General features: G+C 47.1%; 1 protein-coding gene across 1 annotated transcript; it reads left to right on the forward strand.

Annotated features, from left to right (window-relative positions):
* On the forward strand, positions 4,146–5,550 carry LOC109949676. Its single transcript, XM_020565769.1, has 2 exons — positions 4,146–5,028; positions 5,110–5,550. The coding sequence occupies exons 1-2, from the start codon at positions 4,615–4,617 to the stop codon at positions 5,548–5,550; spliced, it is 855 nt and encodes a 284-aa protein (XP_020421358.1). The 5' UTR covers positions 4,146–4,614.

The following is a 19,859-nucleotide window of genomic DNA, read 5'->3' on the forward strand; positions in this document are numbered from 1 at the left end:
ACTTAAAGATTCTCTTGACTTTTTATAATACTTAAATGTGACCAGGGCGACTTACTCTTACAAATTATTCCCTTTTTGAGCAAATCGGTAATCTTGAGAAATGAACGCACAAACCGGCCAGTCATCCGCTTTCAACAATTCACAGTACTCAGGAACCTGAGGATCAGTGGCTGCAAAGAGAGCACTCCTGGAACCTTCTTGAGCACTAAAGATAAAATTGGGTATTAGATGATAAGCAGCTTGAACAATTTTGGGAAGATCCCTTGCAACATTAGTCTGCACAATTCCAGGTGAAACACATGCTACAGTAATGCCAGATTCGGCAGGGAGCTGCTAATGTAGAACACTACTAAACATAATCTGTGCCAGCTTGCTGCTTGAGTAACCCACTAAGCTTGTATATTTTCTTTTCCCAGAAACGACGTTCATGTCTTCTGTGTCAACAAAGCCAACATAATGCATAAACTGGAGGGATCTCAGTGTTTAAGGTCCATCGGATGTAATTTGGTTGAAGACCAACAATTGCAATGATCTATCTCCATCACGATGAAATTTTAAAGATTACCCGAGTATCAAAATATATATATATATATATTAAATAAATGTTGATGCTCAAAATGGTCCGGCCAATATTGAGTCCAACTTAGTGATTAGGTATGCGGGCTCTTCAGCAGGGAAGAGAGCTGAGGCCCTTGGCGAAATATAGGTTGATGGGAAACCTGCAGAAGACAAAGTGGGAGAAGCAATCGTTAAGCTTCGGACACCGGTGTGGTGCCGGCCGAAGGCTCTCCGATGCCTAAGTCAGTTACAAGTAGTAATTCTGGCAGAGTAACAGTAAAAGTGGGAGAATAGTTACCCTTTTTACCTGGGTAATGTTCCCTATTTATAGGGAAGTGAAAGTAGGAGCTTTGCACAAAGTTCCAATGTGGGACTTTGTGCAAGCCGTTGTGGTGGCGACACGTGTCCTGGAGATTAGGTTTGGCATCTGGGAGCTTCGGTAGGTGTCTGGCACCTCGGAAGTGTGTCTTCCTTCGGCACAGGAGAAGGCGTGGCTGCCTTGGTGCTAGTCACTTTGGTGCTGGGTCTGCTCGGTTCATTATGGTGTAAACAGTAGTCCCCCAAGTTCGCGGTCGAGAAGTAACTTCTGGGTTGGGAACTTGTGAGTTTTGTAATTGTAACCGAGCATTCCAGCTTCGTTGGGAGTCGTAGGGCACTCCCTAGTCCCCCAAGTTGGCAAGCTAGGAGTTGCGTCAACACATGGTAGCTGGGTACCTGGGTACTTGGGCATGTTGCAGATAAGATGGGAGCTGGGTCAGTAGGGGAGCCAGACCTTCGAAGGAGCCAGGTCTTGTGGAAAATTTCGGAGACTCCAATTCTTCCATGGCCGGGCCATTTGAAAATTTTGGACTCTCCATAGTTCCTCCATGGCCCTTGCCGTTCGGCAAGGGTCTAGCTCCCTTTTTTTTTTTTTTTTTTTTTGGTTGTTGAAAGGTCGGGCCATGTGGAGAGAGCTTGAAGGCTTTCTTGGGTTGGGCCTTCGGCAAGTAAGAAGGGCTTGTGGTGGGCTTCGGCAGGTAGGGGGGCTAGGGTTTGGCATTGAGAGGAGAAAAAACCTCATAGGAGTTGCTAAAAGGTGCCGTTCGGCAGGTTGGAGATTATTAAAGTTTTGGGTGGATTGTTGCCGTTCGGCAATTTGGAGGTGGTTGAAATTTTGAGCAAGGGTGAGGTCAAGCCTTGGAGTAGAAAGATCTTGGAGGTTGCTAGGCACACGGGTGTGGCAAATCTTGGAGGTTGCTAGGCACACGGGTGTGGCTAGACGTTTCGGCAGGTCCTGGTTTCGGCAAGGCACGAGGTTAGAGCCGTCTGCAAGGCAGCAGCACCGATTTGATTTTGAAGACCCTTGCCGTTCGGCAGCCCTTTGTCCATTGCTAGCGTTGTTGGTCAAAGCTTCGGCAAAGCATCGGGGTTGTCCTTCGGCAGGTTCTGTCCGAGGAGGTGCTGGCTGCGCGGCAGCTGGGTTGTCGTGGTGTCCAGCAAAGGAAGAGCTGCCCACCGTTCTTGCCGTTCGGCAAGAGACTTGGCGACGGCTGGGGTGTCCTGCGGCAGGCGGCTTTAGCAAGAAGAGCTGGGCGATGCAGCTGTCTCGGCAAGACAGGAGCTGTGCTTCGGCAGGTCCTGGTGCTGTTCGAGGGGGCTGTCGAGGGGCGGTGTTGCTGGGCAGATTCAGCAGGCCGTGGCTGGGGTTATTTCGGCAGGCGCCGTAGCTGGAGCACGGGATTAGGGCCTTCGGCAGGCGCTGCGCAGGTTCGTTGAGCTACTTGCTGAAACCTTCCGATCGGCAAGGGTGGTGTTGGCTGTTTTGTGAGCACTACTTCGGGCAAGGAGCTTGGCGACGTCGGGCATTTGTGAGCACGGCTTCGGGCGAAAGGGCTTGGCAGTTTTTGGAGCTGGACGAGTGGGCTTCACGGGCTGGGTGCTGAGAGTGGTTTGGGCCGAATATAGCTGGGGTTTTGCGCTGTCACATAGCCTCTCGAGCTAGACCGTCCACGCGGCAGGTGAGTCCCATTTTTGTTGCGTCCCGGGCTTTGCCGTTCGGCAAGCCACCCATGATATGTGTTGTGAAATGGATTTGGGTGCCTTGATCAAATTTGGGCTTAGCCTTGTAATAGGATTGGGCTTGTGAAGTAGGCTAGCACACTTGAAATTTTGGGGACTCCATTTTGTTTTTGCACGGGCCTTGCCGTTCGGCAAGACCCCTAAAATTTCCCATATTTTTTGTTTTTTTTTTGTTGTTTTTGTATGAAAATTGAATTTCAAATTGTGTGTAGGTACAAGGGATTTATGAGGGAATATGAAAGGGTGCTAGGGTTTGCTCGTGAAACGAGGCGTGGGTACCCTTAGTTGGCTACAAATAGGAACTTGGAGTGGTGAAGGCACCACACTTGAGTTGAGTTGAGAAAAATTGTGAGAATTTGAAGGAGAGGAGAGGCGATTTTCGGCGATTAGTTTGTGGTGGTGCTTGTGGCTGAGGTGATTTCCGGCGATCCATTCGTGGTGCTACGAATAAGGTTAGACCTTATTTCGCTAGAACCTTTGAATTGAAATGTATTGTTTTGCATGAACATGTTGAAGGCTAGGAAGAACACAGTGAACATGAGCATGAATATGATGAACATGTTGAACATTTGTATGAACATGTTGAATTCTTGCCTGGATACCAAAGAACATGTAGATTTGCCAAATTTTTGTTGTTGTGCTTCGATCATCTCTGCATGTGCATTAGTTCCTTTTTCTTGTTTGTGCATATTGTAGATGTCTGAAAGTTCTAATAGAGAAAGTCCTGACCCTTCTGCCTTTGGTGGGGATAACACTGAGAGTGAAGAGCCCAGCCAATATATTTGTCCTGAAGAGGAGAGTTCAGGGACAGAGGGTATGGTAGAAGGCATTATAGAAAGTAGGATGATAGGGCATGGGGGTGAGGGGGGTGAGCCAGCGGTAGACTCTGGGTCGGCTGCATATAGGGAGATGCAGAGGAATTATATAGAGTTAGAGGCTATAGCGAACCGGGTTCTAGCCTTGCCTCATACGCAAGAGGTGGGTTCGAGTAACCAGGCATCACCATCAGGGTCCGTGGGTATAGCCGGGCCTTCAATGTCAGAGGGAGTAGACATTCGGGTTGGTGTCCCATTGCCGAGGCGGAATACGCTTACAGAAGCGAAGTTGGCCCAGCTGCGGAAAGATTTTTGTGTGCCAGCCTATGTGGGCTTGAGGTTACCCACGGAGGCCGATGTAGTCAGATATCCTTCGGATGGCTCCGTGATGATTTTTACAGATATGTATCGGCACGGCTTCAGACTACCGTTTCATCCGTGGGTTCAGATGATGTTGGCCAAGTTGGGGTATGCACCGGGGCAGTATAATCCCAACTTTTGGATTCTTCTTCATGGGGTGTATATTGCTTGGTGGTTGGCTGGGTTAAGGGAGCCAACGTTTGAGCAATTCATGTACCTGTACCCCATTTCGAAGCAGCAGGGGACTTTTGGCTGGGTACAGGCCAATTGCCGAAAGGCGAAGGAGAGGGGCTATTTTATTGGACACAAGCCCACAACGCAAAAGTCCTGGAGGAACAGGTGGCGCATGGCCTACGGGGACTGGGAGAGTCCTCCAGGGAAGAGCGTTGTCCAGCACATTCCTACCCACTTCCAGTCTATAGGTCCTTGGCCCCATCCCTTAAGATTGTCTAATGCTTGATTGTGTTGTCTTGGCTCCTATTTTTGGTTCTGTATTTTGTTTGTGCCAGTGTAAATGGCTAAGTAGTTTCTAACTCTCGGTGCAGGTTCGGTGAAGTGGGGCCCTATCTCCAAGGAGCAAGAAGACGAGGTTGAGTGGGTGAGGGCGCAGCTATCAGAGACTGAGCGTGAGTGCGGGAACCTAATCACGCAGAAGAATTTGTTTGAGTCCGGACTGCTGCAAGGAAGTAAGTACCTGGGTTATCTTTTTGTTGTGTGCTGAGCCTTTGTGAGTTTGAGTAATAGAATTGCTTTGTTTGTTTTGACAGTGGCTGGCATCATAAGGGGGAGTACGAAGGTGGCCGTAGACATTGATGAGGTCGAGATGCAGAAGCGGCTGAGGGAGTCTCGGGCCAAGAAAGCTGAGAAGAGTGCTGGAAAACGACCCAAGGATGATGATGAGGGTCGGGTCGCGGACGTGCTGGGGAAAAGGAAAGCCTTGGAGGAGGCTCATCAACATGTGATGGGGTCAGGGCCGAGACTTCCGCCCTTTGATCTGCAGGCACCGCCGAAGCTACCCTTCGGCATGGAGGACGTGTTCGCTGAAGGGGTAGAGAAGGTAGACTTCGGCAGGCTACGCCAGCAGAAGAAGGAGGTCAACCTGGCTATGCACCGGCAGGAGGTGCCTTTAGTGAACGTCTTCCTGGAAGGCGTGAAGAGCGACCCTGAGGCTCTGGCGAGGACTCCAGCTTCTTCCTTCATTGACCGGGCCCAAAAGACGATCCTCACCTCTGCCTATGTAAGTGTTTAGGCCCTTTTTGAATGTATTTGTGTTGGTTTATTTTTGTGTGGATTGACTAACATGGTTTTTGTTTTGCAGGCCTTTGGCGAGATGTACGTCAGCATGGCCAAGGCTGACAAGGAGATCCAGAGGCTGAAGAGGCGGGATGAGCTAGCCAAGAGCAAAATGGCGGAGGCGCAGGAGGCCATCCGAGAGAAGAACGCCTTGCTGGTTCAAAAGGCGGCCCTGGCCAAGGAGGTGGAGGAGCTGAAGAGATCGAAGGCCGAGGAGGTGGCCGCTGCCCGAGTCGAGGCGATTGAGTCCTTCCGATCCTCAGAGGAGCTGAAGAGCTATATCATGGACCGACTGGTTGATGAGCAGCTTCGCTGGGAAGATAGGTTGGTTAGGTTCAACCCCTCGGTGGAGATTAACTTTGACACCAGTGGCGAGCCTCCTGCACAGACCCCTCCTGCTGATGCTAGCGCCCCGACACCAGAGGCTGAGCCGGCCACTGAGGATACCCCGTCGACCGAGTCTTGAAGGCGTTGCCTTCGTTGTGTTATAGTGATTTTGTACTTTAGTGATTGTGTTGGAACACTGTTTATTTTATTTATGTATGAACACTTGTCCTTGCCTGGAGCAAGGGTGTTTTTATTTATGATATGAGACTTGGTTTGATATCAATTGTGTTAGTAAAAATGATAACAATGTGAGTGCATGAGAATGAGCCGGAGTCAGGCATTTCATTGAAATAGATGCCGAAAGGCAGAAGGTACAAGTGGTCTAGGGTCTAGATACCTTACTTCTACCTTACAGTAAATAATCAAGACCAAAGTATTGTCCTAGGGTCCAGATATGTTTACTTGTAATAGTACTTGAGGTGGTCAGCATTCCACGGGTGAGGCAGCGTCTTGCCTGTGGAATCACGAAGCTGATAAGTGCCGGGGCGGCAGATTTTGATAATCTCATAAGGACCTTCCCATGTAGGGCCGAGGGTACCTTCGTTGGGATTTTTGGTAGCCAAGGAAACTTTGCGCATGACTCAGTCCCCCATTTTGAAAGCACGGGGCTTGACTCGGGATTCGTAATATTTGGCGATCCGTTGTTTGTACGCGACATTTCGCATGCTCGATTGGTCCTGGAGCTCGTCAATGAAGTCGAGGTTGAGGGCCAACTGCTCGTCATTGGCCGTGGCATCGTAAGTGGAGGTTCGGTATGTGGGCTGGCCAATCTCTACCGGAGCCACGGCCTCGGTTCCAAATGATAGGGAGAACGGCGTTTCACCCGTGGATGTGCGGAAGGTGGTGCGGTGGGACCAGAGTACTTCTGGGAGTAGATCTGGCCAGCAGCCCTTGGCTTTGTCAAGTTTTGTTTTGAGGGTCTTCTTGATAATTTTGTTCACGGCTTCGACCTGGCCATTGGACTGAGGATGGGCTGGGGAGGCGAAACACAGACGAATCTTGAGGTTGGAACAAAATTGTTTGAATTTGGCGTTGTCACATTGCCGGCCATTGTCGGTGACGATGGAGTTGGGGATGCCGAAGCGACATACAATGTTTTGCCACACAAAGGATTCGATGCGAGCCGCAGTGATGGTGGCCAAGGCCTCGGCCTCAGCCCACTTGGTGAAGTAGTCTACGGCCACAACTGCATACTTGACTTGGCCCTTGCCCTCTGGCATAGGTCCAATGAGATCCAGTCCCCATTGGGCAAATGGCCAAGGGCTGACGATGGCAGTCAACGGTTCAGCCGGGAGTTGTGGAATGTTGGCAAATCGCTGACACTTGTCGCATTTCTGGGTGAATTCCTGGGCGTCAGTGTGGAGCGATGGCCAGAAGTATCCTTGGCGGATTGCCTTATGGGCCAGCGAGCGTGCGCCCGAGTGGTTACCGCATATGCCTTCATGGATTTCTCGGAGGACATAGTGACCCTCCTCTGGAGTCAGGCATCGGAGGTAAGGATGGCTGAAACCCCGCTTGTATAAGGAGCCGTTAATGATCAGGTAACGGGCAGAGCGATGGCGAACGCGTCGTGCTTCTGCCGGATTAGCCGGTAGTGTTTGGTTCTGTAAGAACTGGAGGATGGGGTCCATCCATGTAGGGCTGTGATCAATAGTGCAGATGAGTGGGGCTTGTGTGCTGGGCTGGGCCAAAAACTCGATGTGGATGTGGCGACCCATTCCTTGCTCCAAGGCTGATGCCAACCTGGCTAGTGCATTGGCATGGCTATTCTCGGAGCGCAGCACTTGCTTGATAGAGTGGGCGTGGAAGGTCGCCAGCAAGTGCCGAGCGTGCTGGAGGTAGGCCGTCATAGAGGCATCCTTAGCCGTGAAGTCCTGGTTGACCTAGTGGACCACGAGTTGTGAATCGCTGAATATCTGAATTTGCCTGGCGTCCATCTCTTTGGCGAATCGAAGACCAGCTAAGAGTGCTTCATATTCGGCCTCATTGTTGGAGGCTTGGAATTTGAAGCGAAGGGCGTACTCGAGGGCAACCTTGTCTGGGGAGATGAGAACAAGGCCGGCCCCACAGCCCTGGGCATTAGAAGAGCCGTCTACGAATAAGGTCCACAGGGGCTGGGTTAGGTCGAGATTGCCTTCGGTGGGGGTTTGGTCCTGGCTGGGAGGGGGATTGGGTTCGGTTATGGGCTGGGTAGCTGCCGAAGCTTGAGGCTCCGTGAATTCGGATAAGAAGTCAGCAACGGCCTGTCCCCTTAGAGCCGGGCGGGGGTTTGTAATGGATATCAAACTCGCCAAGTTCAATGGCCCACTTAACCAGCCTCCCAGAAGTTTCTGGCTTCTGCAACACCTGTCGGAGCGGTTGGTTGGTTAAGACATGGATGGTGTGAGCTTGGAAATATGGTCGGAGGCGTCTTGCCGAGACGACCAGGGCGAACGCCAATTTTTCGATGTCCGGGTACCGAACTTCGGCATCTTGCAATGCTTTACTAACATAATGCACTGGGTGTTCCGCGTTATCTTTTGATCGGATGAGAACAGAGCTAACAGCCGAAGCTGAGATGGAGAGATATATCACGAGGATGTCTTCGTGCTCAGGGGTTGACAATAAAGGGGCTCGGCCCATATATTCCTTGAGCTCGCTGAAAGCCGTGTCGCATTCAGCGGTCCAGGTGATGTTTCTTTTGGTGCCTTTAAGGGCCTTGAAGAATGGGGCGCAGCGGTCAGTGGCTTTGGAGATAAATCTGGTCAGGGCGGCGACACGCCCTGTAAGGCTTTGGATATCTTTGACCGTCTTAGGTACCGTCATGTCTAAGATGGCCTGGATCTTTTCTGGATTGGCCTCAATACCCCTCTGGCTGATCATGAAGCCCAGGAATTTGCCGGAAGCCACCCCGAATGCACATTTGGTGGGGTTAAGCCTCATTTTGTATTGCTTCAGGATGGTGAACATGGCAGAGAGGTTGGGGATGTGTTGGTCAGCTGTGCGACTCTTGACTAGCATGTCATCGACATAGACCTCCATGGTATTGCCAATCAGGGGGGCAAAGAGCTGATTCACCAGACGTTGATAAGTAGCCCCGGCATTTTTGAGGCCAAAGGGCATCACCTTATAGCAGTAGAGGCCGCGGTCCGTAAGGAAAGAGGTGTGGGCCTGGTCTTCGGGGTGCATGAAGATCTGGTTGTAACCTGAATAAGCATCCATGAAGCTAAGGAGGGCTTGGCCGGCTGTGGCATCGACTAGCTGGTCAATGCGGGGTAGCGGGAAGCTGTCCTTTGGGCAAGCCCGATTAAGGTTGGTGTAGTCGATACACATGCACCAGCCCTTTCTTGGCTTGCGGACCATCACGACATTAGCCAGCCATGTAGGATAGTCAACCTCCCTGATGAATCCGATGCTACTCAATCGATCCACCTCCGCCCTCATGGCCTCATAGCGCCCGGGATCATAAGTGCGACGCTTCTGTCGGACTGGTCTGACGGCAGGATTGACGCTAAGCCTATGGGATATGATGTCTGGTGATATGCCAGGCATGTCATTGTAGGACCATGCGAAGACTTCGGAGTTGAGGCAGAGGAAGGCGACCAGGTCAGAGCGAAGCTCTGGCGAGATGGAGGTGCCGATCCGGACTTGTCGATCCGGGATATCGTCGTGGAGGGTAACCAGCTCCAGGTCCTCCATGGGTTCGGCCTATGGTGCGATGGACTCCTTCCTTAGGTCCTCAGGTGGTTCTGTGCTAGCTTGAGAAGGGGCGGGAGCCGTGGTTACTGCTAGGGCTTCACTCCTATGTTGGCGATTGGTGGATTTGACGGCTGAAGCATAGCAGCTTCGGGCACCGAGTTGGTCGCCGCGCACCGTGCCTGGGCCATTAGGAGTGGGAAACTTCAACAGCAGCATATGCGTGGAAATAAAAGCCCTTATTTGGGCCAAGGCTGGGCGGCCGAGGATGACGTTGTAGGCTGTGGGGCAATCGACGATAAGGAAGGGGGTAGTGATCGTCGTCCGCTGGGGTGCGGCCCCAATTGAGATAGGGCGATGAATGCTGCCAATAGGCTGGACCACATCACCCGAGAAGCTCACAAGGGGTGTGATGCTTCGGTCGAGTAGGTGAGGCGGGACCTGGAGTTCATTGAAGGCCTCAGCAAATATCACACTGACCGAGCTGCTAGTGTCCACTAGGATACGCCCAACGTCGAAGTTAGAAATGTCAGCCCGGATAATGAGTGGATCGTCATGGGGGAGGATAACACCACGCTCCTCCTCCTCGCAGAAGGTAATGGGGGCCCAGCCAGTCCTGTGGGTCTTTGGCAAGCGTCCCTGCTCAGTGCTGAAGACCTGGTGCGCATAGGTGGAGCGGACATAATGTTTGATGGAGTTGTTGGAGGTGCCAGCCAGGGTAGGACCTCCGCTGATGGTGGAGATCATGTTGATTTGTCGTTGGTGAGGGTTAGGCGGGGCTGGTATGTTGCGCACATAGTTGTCCGGCTTACCCTCCCGGATGAGCCCTTCAATTATGTTGCGCAACGCAACGCAACACAAGACTCGGTGTCATGGCCGCTGAATTGATGAAAGCGGCAGAAGACCCCCGTGTTTGGCATAGGCTTGTTGGATGGTCTCCGGGGGGGTGGCTTGGGGATGATGGGGGCTTCACGCACCAGGACGTTCTCATAGGTGGTGTTGAGGGTCGTAAAAACCTCAAACCTGGGCCTGGGTGTGAAGGGAAGAGGGGCCCGATCACCAGGCCTAGGAGGGTTGCCTCCGCTAGAGTGGTGGTGGTTGCCATGTCTGCCACGTTTGTTATTCCCGAAGGGATGCTGGTAGCTATCCTTCCGCTTATGTTGTTGGTTGTCCTGGGCACTCGGGGTAGGGGTAGAATGCTGAGGTGGGGCTGGGGCGGGTGCTGAAGCAGGTGGAGGGTCGGCGAAAGTGTTGCGCGCCAGGTTGGCTGGGCCACGCTTGGAATTGAAGTATTCAGCCTTAGCATGGATCGCCGCCTGCTTCATCAGCTCTGCATATGTGTTCCAACTGTTGCTATGAACCAGGTAGCGGAAGTTGGACTCGCGGAGGCCGCTCTTAAAAGCGCCGAAGGCAGCGCGATCGTCAGTGTCTGGGCAGCGGGAGTACTCATGACTGAACCGAGCTGCATATTCCCGAAGGGGTTCGTCCTCAGCCTGCCTAAGCATATACAAGTCGTCGGCAGAGTATAGGCGATCAGTCTGGATCATAAAATGGTCCAGGAACGTCTGCTTGAGACTATCGAAGGAGTTGATGGTGCGGGGGTGGAGCCTGTAGAACCAATTCAGGGCCGCGCCGCTGAGGGTGGAAGGGAAAATAAGGCACATGCCTTCATCAGTGAGGCCTTTGCACCCAAGGGCAGACTGGAAGGAGTGGATGTGGGTGAGAGGGTCCTCCGTGCCAGTGTAGAAAGCGATGCAGAGTGGCTGGATATCTTTCTCCTGGTGGTAGTGGAGGATGCGTTCGGTAAAGGGCCCGGGTCGTGGTTTTGCCCAGAGGGGTTGATGGCTGCGATGTTGTTCGCTTTCCAGGCGCCAGACCTTTTCGAAGAGAAGCCTCATGGCCGGGTCGGCATGAGGAAGAGTTTCAGGTGCCAAAGGCCTGGGGGCGGGGCAGACAGGGACTGGGGATTGTTCCCAATTTTCCAGCGCCCCGGTGTGGTAATTTGGCCAGGTCTCTGAATTATAAAATTCCCAAGTATCCGAGTCCCCGACACCTTCCTCGTCGGGTATGCGGACGGGGGCTAGCGAGGGGCCCAGGTGTGTCACCCGTGGGTCTTCGAGGTTGACAGGGATAGGGATCGGCCTTGGCTGACGGTCCGAGAGGCGATCCCTGCAATCTTGGTAGATCCTGACTGGTTCATGGGGCCGGTCCCTCGGTGGGGGAACGCAAAGGGGTCGTGACTGGGTTATCTCCGGATGAAGGTGGTCTTTACCCTTGCGGAGCCTAGCTTGGGCCGAGGCACTGTGGCTGGAATATACTGGCTGGTTCGGCTGAGTAAGCCCAACGTTCTGGGTGAGGTCTTGCTGGGCATCCTGGGTGTGAGTCCTTTCCCAGTTCCGCTTTAAAACACGGTAGTCATGTTCTAGCTCAACGTTCCTGCATTGAAGGTGCTCGTATTTTTCTGACATTTTAGTGACACTGTCGCGGAGGCGCTCCACTTCTGCCTGGAGAGTGGCATCTTCCGAAGATTTCCTTCTAGAAGTACCATCGCGGGGGGTATGATGCTGGGTATCGTTGCTATCCTCGGTCGGCATAGCAGAATGTGGGGTGAAGAAGAGGCGACGGGGCCTGAGGGGTGAAGGAGCCAGCTGGGCTGATAGAGAATGCGGGGATTCAAGTGTCGAATTCCCACAGACGGCGCCAAACTGTTGATGCTCAAAATGGTCCGGCCAATATTGAGTCCAACTTAGTGATTAGGTATGCGGGGTCTTCAGCAGGGAAGAGAGCTGAGGCCCTTGGCGAAATATAGGTTGATGGGAAACCTGCAGAAGACAAAGTGGGAGAAGCAATCGTTAAGCTTCGGACACCGGTGTGGTGCCGGCCGAAGGCTCTCCGATGCCTAAGTCAGTTACAAGTAGTAATTCTGGCAGAGTAATAGTAAAAGTGGGAGAATAGTTACCCTTTTTACCTGGGTAATGTTCCCTATTTATAGGGAAGTGAAAGTAGGAGCTTTGCACAAAGTTCCAATGTGGGACTTTGTGCAAGCCGTTGTGGTGGCGACACGTGTCCTGGAGATTAGGTTTGGCAGCTGGGAGCTTCGGTAGGTGTCTGGCACCTCGGAAGTGTGTCTTCCTTCGGCACAGGAGAAGGCGTGGTTGCCTTGGTGCTAGTTACTTTGGTGCTGGGTCTGCTCGGTTCATTATGGTGTAAACAATAAATACAAATATACGGTTAGGACGTTGGTCTTTGTGGCCGAACTGGAGGACTTTAAATTGAGCCCTCTTTTATCTAATTTTGTGTTTATATAATATACATAAGTGAACAAATATGAATATGGACTGGGTCTTTTTGATGGGCCAAATTGAGAGATTTTGGGCAATCATAATGTGATTATTTTATATAGTTGGCCATCTAAGAGAGCTCGGAGGATCAAGCCTAAGACACCTATTCGAGCCCAGGATTTTCAAAGGGTTATATGCAGGTGACGGAGGCTTCACAAGGAAACAAATCGAGGAGATTGATGATAGTTCAGCATATTCCAAAACATGAGAGAATCAAGCAATCAGAATATTTCCACCAATGTGATCCCACGAATTCAAGGGGCTTCAAAAGGAAAGAGTTTTAAAAGAGTTGACATTTGGCCATTCAATGGCCAGCCCATGGGCTGACGGAAGCCTTATATAAACCTCACTAAAAGAAGGCAGAAGATACACATCATCAAACAGACAAACGTATTTTTCGTCTCGCACTTTTCTTTTTCTAGACTTAGGATTTTACTTTTCAAGCACTTAGTGTAGCGAGTTCTTCTTTTTCCTAGTGTAAGTTTAAATTCTTGTTCAATTTATATTTCTTGCCATTTAAATTCAAGTTTATTTAAATTGCTTTACTTTTTATTGTTATCGTATTTTCATTAAGTTTAAATTCAAGTTTAACTTAGTTTACCGTTCTTATCGTTCTTATTTCGTTCTTGTTTATTTATTGCTTTGATTTATTTTATCGCACTTTAATTCTTATCTTTACGTTATTTATCTTACGCACTTTACTTGAAGTTATTTATTTTACGCACTTTACTTTATGTATTTATCTTTAAATTATATTTAATTTTAAGCACATTTACTTTACGCACTTGTTCTTAGTTTCATTACATTTCACCTTCAATCCTCATCTCCACCCATTCCACATCATTTGGTTGCTAACATAAAGCCTTGACCCCAAGGTAGTGAAAGAACCTAGGCCGTGAGGAGGTTCCTTGCTCGGCCAAACAATCGTTTGATTAAAGTCAGATCTTGGACGCAACATACAGTCACATTGCATTCAAGCCAAATTCGTGACTTGGTGGTGGCACGCCCCGCACTCAAAAAAAGAAGAAGGACCAAAAGTTCCTTTCTTCGACCGCCTCGGCCGAAAAAAGAGAAACACATGACAACTTGTATAACCGGTAACTAATTTTTAAAAAATATCTGGGCGTATCAGTGCGCCTGGTCCACTATAGAAGGTGCCAACAACCAACCAACCTATGCTCCTGACAAACTGAACAAAAAACGCCAAATAATTCATATGTGTTGTAAAAGTGGAGTCCCCAAAATGCCCCCAAATGCCTATAAAAGGCTTCCCCCTTCCCTATCTCAATACACATAGAAATCAGAATGAAAATTCAGTTTCTCTATTTTCTCTCCATCTCAATTTCCTCTCCAATTCCTCTAGTTTTATAACACGTTATCAGCACGAGTCTTTAACCGGCTGAGTTTCTCTGATGAAACCCATTTAGATAAGCCAACACCAGACAACAAAACCACAGCCACTGGAGCTCAAAATTGAGCAGTCCATGGACCACTGGCAGTTCCTGATCAACAACAGTTTCTTCAGCAACTTTAAACACCATTCTCCAAATTCACACCTAAAATCAACACCAACAGCAGCAAGCAACAAGCATCAATTTCATCCCTACCCAAATCATCAAAATGGAAAACTCCCAGCAGGACCACCATAGACAGTCGATGCAAAAGAACAATCTGGTTTGATATCTGAATCTGTAGATGGGTTAGATGACACAAATTTCCTCAGAGCTAACTTAGTATCCTCAATGCTAAAGTTTAGAACACACTTCTTATCAGGCTTCCAAAAATCCAGTTTCTTTGTTTCCATAAACCCGAAGCCCATAATTTGCTCAAAACCCATCACCCTTCCAACCCCAGAGTCAGAGCCTCAAATCAAGAAGAAAATCCCAATTTTTTGTTTCTGGGTTTTGGTGGAAATTGATAATCCAAGGAGTTTCATCAATGGCAGAGGTTTTGAGCAAAACCAGTCTCTTCTCGTCTTGGCATCATCACAATCGTCAGAATCAAAGCATCTCTGTTTTCCCGAAGAGTTGTAATTACAATAAATCTGGGTCGTTTTGTTGCTCTCTGAAACTGAACCCAGAGATTTCATCACTTTCATTATCGACAAAGAGTGATTTTCATGGCAAAGGGTTTGCTCTTCAAGAGCATAGAGCCATGCCCAGCAGAGGGAATCTCCAATCCCAGAGCCATTACCGAAGATCCAAACCCACCCTGAGGCCACGTCTGAGGTTTGCCACGACGACAGCGGGACGCCGGTGAAGGCGAAGACCATCGACGAGCTTCATTCGCTTCAGAAGAAGAAATCATCGCAACCCACCACTCTCATCACCAGAAACAGCAGCTGCAGTCGATCAGTGCGTCTTTGGCGTCGCTGACGAGGGAGATGGGGCCCAAGGTGGTGAAGGGGGACCAAGGAAATCGGAGGGCCAGAAGGTGACGCATGTAGAGCATCAGCTGCGGCTCCCATGGAACTGGAGCTTCTCTTTTTACTGCCCATCTGAACCAAACTCAAATAGAGCATCATCTGTACGACATCTGGCGTTAGTACTCTGGCTCTAAGCTGATTTTCAACAACATCTCAGACCCATTTGGGTTTGCAGTGAAGAGAAAGTCAGATGGCTAAAGTTCTTTTCAACTCGAGCTCTGATCCTAAAGACCCATATGATGAATTGGTGTTTAAGGACCAGTACCTGGAGATTTCAACGGTGTTTAAGGACCCGACCTTAGCTCAGTTGGTAGAGCAGCAGGAGTGAAGAAGGAGGGAGGGACTTGGTGGTTGCTTTTCGGGCCACGACCGAAATGATGTGCAGCACCCACTGATAAAGAAAAGCACCCACCGAAATGATGAGATTCCCACCATCTTTTCAATTATTATTATTCCATATTATTTAATATTAATATTAATGCATGTGCTAATGGCAGGTCAAATGAAAACACAGTGACAAGTATGATACCTTACAGCAAATTAGCACGAAGGTGGCCATGCTTCTATAATATATATATATATATATATGAAAAGCTGATGGTAATATAATATACCATATTTTTCTGCCATTCTATTACTAACCATTAACAAAAATGGACCCTTGGTAATACTAAACATATTATCAGTGGGAGACCGTTACTAATATTAACATTTTTCTTATTTTATTTGGTGGTGGTTTTTAACCCCATATTTATTTTATTTACTGTATGGTGTAGGTTTATCACCCATACAACCAGTATTTATTTCAAAGGGTGGTGCGGGTTTATCGTCCACGCCTTTACTTTTATTTAAATGTATGGAGCAGAATTAGTGCCCGTACAAGCACAATTTACTTTACCGCACATTTAATTTTATTTAAAGTATGGTGTGGGATTAACGTCCATACAGCAAGCAATTTAATTTATGAATTTAATTTACCGCACATTTATATTTATTTAAAAGGGTGGTGCGGGTTTATCGTCCACGCCTTTACTTTTATTTAAATGTATGGAGCAGAATTAGTGCCCATACAAGCGCATTTAATTTACCGCACATTTACATTTATTTAAAAGGGTGGTGCGGGTTTATCGTCCACGCCTTTACTTTTATCTAAATGTATGGAGCAGAATTAATGCCCACACAAGCACCTTAACTTTATGAATTTAATTTACCGCACATTTACATTTATTTAAAGTGTGGTGCGGGTTTATCGTCCATACCGGTAATTTATTTACCAGCAATTTATTATATGGATTAAATGTGCTGTATGATGAGTTTTTACAGTATACAGATCAGGACCAGAAGTTCCTTGATCCTCATCATACAATTACATCAGGACTTGAAGATCCTTGATGATAATGTTAATATGAGAGCTGGCAGTCTCTCCGGTACTATATTTGTAAACATGTGATCGGACTTGAGGGTCCTTGATCCCTGACATGTAAATAAGGACCTGGGGTTCCTTAATGATGTAACAGTACCGTATTGGTTCATAATGCCGTACACATGGATGATAACTGTACTGGCAAATGTACTAGAACCTGCAGTTCCTTAAACTCATGGATGAGCAATTAAATGAGATGCCAGAAGTTCCTCAAAATATGGACAATTATGTAAGGGCTTGAAGTCCAGAAATATGTACAGAAAATTGTAAAAATGTCCATACCATGAGAATATGTGATTTTGGCCCGAAGTTCAAAATCTAAGGGGATTGAATGTCCATACCATGAGAATATGTGATTTTGGCCTGAAGTTCAAAATCTAACAGTGTTGAGAACCTGAAGTTCCAACAATTAAATGGACAACCCTTAAGGTATTATTGCAAATTGTGGTACGCCACATATCTCTTTGGCATAAGAGAATGATGAATTGAGGCTCCCCACATATTTTGTTATATCTGGGCCGGAAGCTCATGAACCCAAATATATGAGATATTAGCGTGGCTTTTACTCAATTCATATTTCATGTCCATTTTGAAAAGGGCAAATAAATTCTGCGTTTGTGTTTAGCCCAGGCCAAAAGTTCCGGGCTCCCATACGTTGAAATATGAAATTTGGGAGAGTCGATGTGGTTATTTGAACCTATAAGGCACAAGGTTCAAAACCGTCATTTTGAAAAGACGTAAAAATCACAGGTGCAAATTTTAAGAATATGCGCAATTATTATAACAGGAAAGGAGCAAGTTGAAACGCAATTGCTCCAATCAAGTTTTGCAAAGGCCATATCTATAGGAGGAAATATGACTACTTTTTCAAAAGTACCCCGAGAATCTCGCAATTTTCCTATGGTTAATTTGAAATTCACCGGTTCTACATATTCCTCTTATTTGTGTATAAATGTGTTACTAACAAAATTTTCTTTGCAGAAGACACCCAGTTTTCTCCATACCTAGTGATGCGATATCTACTTGTTTTTCTTATCAGTGAGCATTTAATATGCCCGAGAAGCAAGACTATCTCTGATCATCCATTCAGGAAGCGAGACTATCCCTGATCACGTTTCCGCTACATCAGGAAACTGTAAAGGCGATCTTATGCTCTAATCTCCGGAAGTCCTTCTAGACTATGAGATATGAGAGCTTATTGTCTGCTCCCACCAGCTTCCTTCCCTGATTGCTTACCTTCTCTTTTTTGCATTTTTTCTCTTTCTGTAACTCTCTGAGGATTATTTGTTTTTGACAGAGAAAAGAGTTGTGATTTTACTATTGCAGGATATAACTAGATCATCAAGCGCTACATTTACTGGGCCGATACAAGCTTGAATGATACTTGAGAAAAGTTTCTCCCACCTAAGGATGTAAGCAATACTTGTGTTATTTTTTGCTTATATACTTATTTGATATTTTATCTTGAAAGGTAACCAAATGGGAAGATAAGTCCGTTCCAAAAGAATGGCTTGTATGTATCCATGAATTATTAATGCAAATTTTACAGATTGCAAGTTGGATACATTGATAATACACTGCACAGATTAATGTACCATAAGAACAGAATATGGGTATAGCAGTGATCAATATGATGCACGCCTGTTGCATAGCAAATGATATGGATTGAAGTCCCGAAAGGACAATCCTTTGACATGTCAATATTGATATTATGCACGCCTAATGCGTAGCAAATTATATGGGTTAAAGTCCCAGAAATTAATTGACATGTATGTATTAATCTATGGCATGCCTGCAGCATGACAGATATATGGGTGCACGCCTGTTCCGTAGCAAATGATATGGATTGAAGTCCCGAAAGGACAATCCTTTGACATGTCAATATTGATATTATGCACGCCTAATGCGTAGCAAATTATATGGGTTAAAGTCCCAGAAATTAATTGACATGTATGTATTAATCTATGGCATGCCTGCAGCATGACAGATATATGGGTGCACGCCTGTTGCGTAGCAAATGATATGGATTGAAGTCCCGAAAGGACAATCCTTTGACATGCCAATATTGATATTATGCACGCCTCATGCGTAGCAAATTATATGGGTTAAAGTCCCATAATATGGGTTAAAGTCCCAGAAATTAATTGACATGTATGTATTAATCTGTGGCATGCCTGCAGCATGACAGATATATGGGTTCTAAATGTTCCAACTCTCTAAATAGAGATTATCCACGCCCTACTGTAAAATAACGCTCCATTGGAGGTTATAATCCACATTCTCACATAATAAAAGCCCCATGAAGTGGCTTGGGTACCCAAAAGCAAAGAAATGCTTATAATTGATGCATGCGCATGCACATGAGAATTGTGAGATTATGAATTAATGAATGACAATTTTTGGTTTTGGAGTAGCTACTCAAAATCATCAATGGGCTGTGTTGATTGGAACCACGTTCAATTATTAAATGTCGACAATATCATTGGCCAAAATGGAACGAGGTAATTCCATTATAGATGAGAATGAATGTGAAAGAACAAACCCACAGTACGAACCCCAAAATTTGTTAATACTGAATTTATACTTGGGTGTTCGGAATAAAAGGGAATATACCTACTTTGTATGACACACTGTTTCTGGCAGAAACAAGGAATGTTGGGTTTTCTCCATATTTACAGATTCAATTGTGCCCCCCCTCCTTATTACACAATTACGGAGACCAACATATTATCTTTAAGGGTTATTAAATGCACGGAGCATATTGCCAGAAGCGATTCCCTAAAGATGTATAAATAGCTGGGTTAAAGCTATATAATGTGTCATAAAGCTTAATCCCTTTTAGACAAAATCCGTTGAGAGGATTGACATTGCATAAAGCAAGTCCCTAAAGGACATGTGCTTGAAGCACAAAATTTGTACTCAATATTAATATGCATAAATTACCTCAGTGAGTACATTGATTATAATGTGATTGCAACACATTAAAGCTTCTGCAGAATTCATGAAATATTTGTCTCGATCGAGCATTATACCAACGAGATTCTTGCTTATACTAAGAGAGTCTTATCCGTTGGTCCTTAAATATTTTTCCGGAAGTATACTAGACCAGATAGAGCTCAGCTCCACACTGTACTCTTTTTCCTTTATCCAGGTTTTTATCCCATTGGATTTTTTCTGGTAAGGTTTTAACGAGGCAGTGTAGCTCAAGGGTTTAGGGTATACTATGAAAATTTTTATGGTCGCTTACTGGACAAAAGCTAGTCCTAAATTTTTCAGGGGGGGATATTCATCAGGGGGAGCATGGTTTTCATCAAGACCTCCATACACTGTACTCTTTTTCCTTCATCCAGGTTTTTATCCCACTGGATTTTTCCTGGTAAGGTTTTAATGAGGCAGTGTCGCTCAAGATTGACTCACAGAAGCAGTGTCAACTACGATATTCAGAAAGCTGATCAACAGTATGACTTAAAGATATTTTGCCAAGCATCAGGGGGGAGCGCACCATCAATAAAGATCTTCAAACA

This window comes from Prunus persica, chromosome G6 (genome assembly GCF_000346465.2).
Source record: "Prunus persica cultivar Lovell chromosome G6, Prunus_persica_NCBIv2, whole genome shotgun sequence".
NCBI lineage: Eukaryota > Viridiplantae > Streptophyta > Magnoliopsida > Rosales > Rosaceae > Prunus > Prunus persica.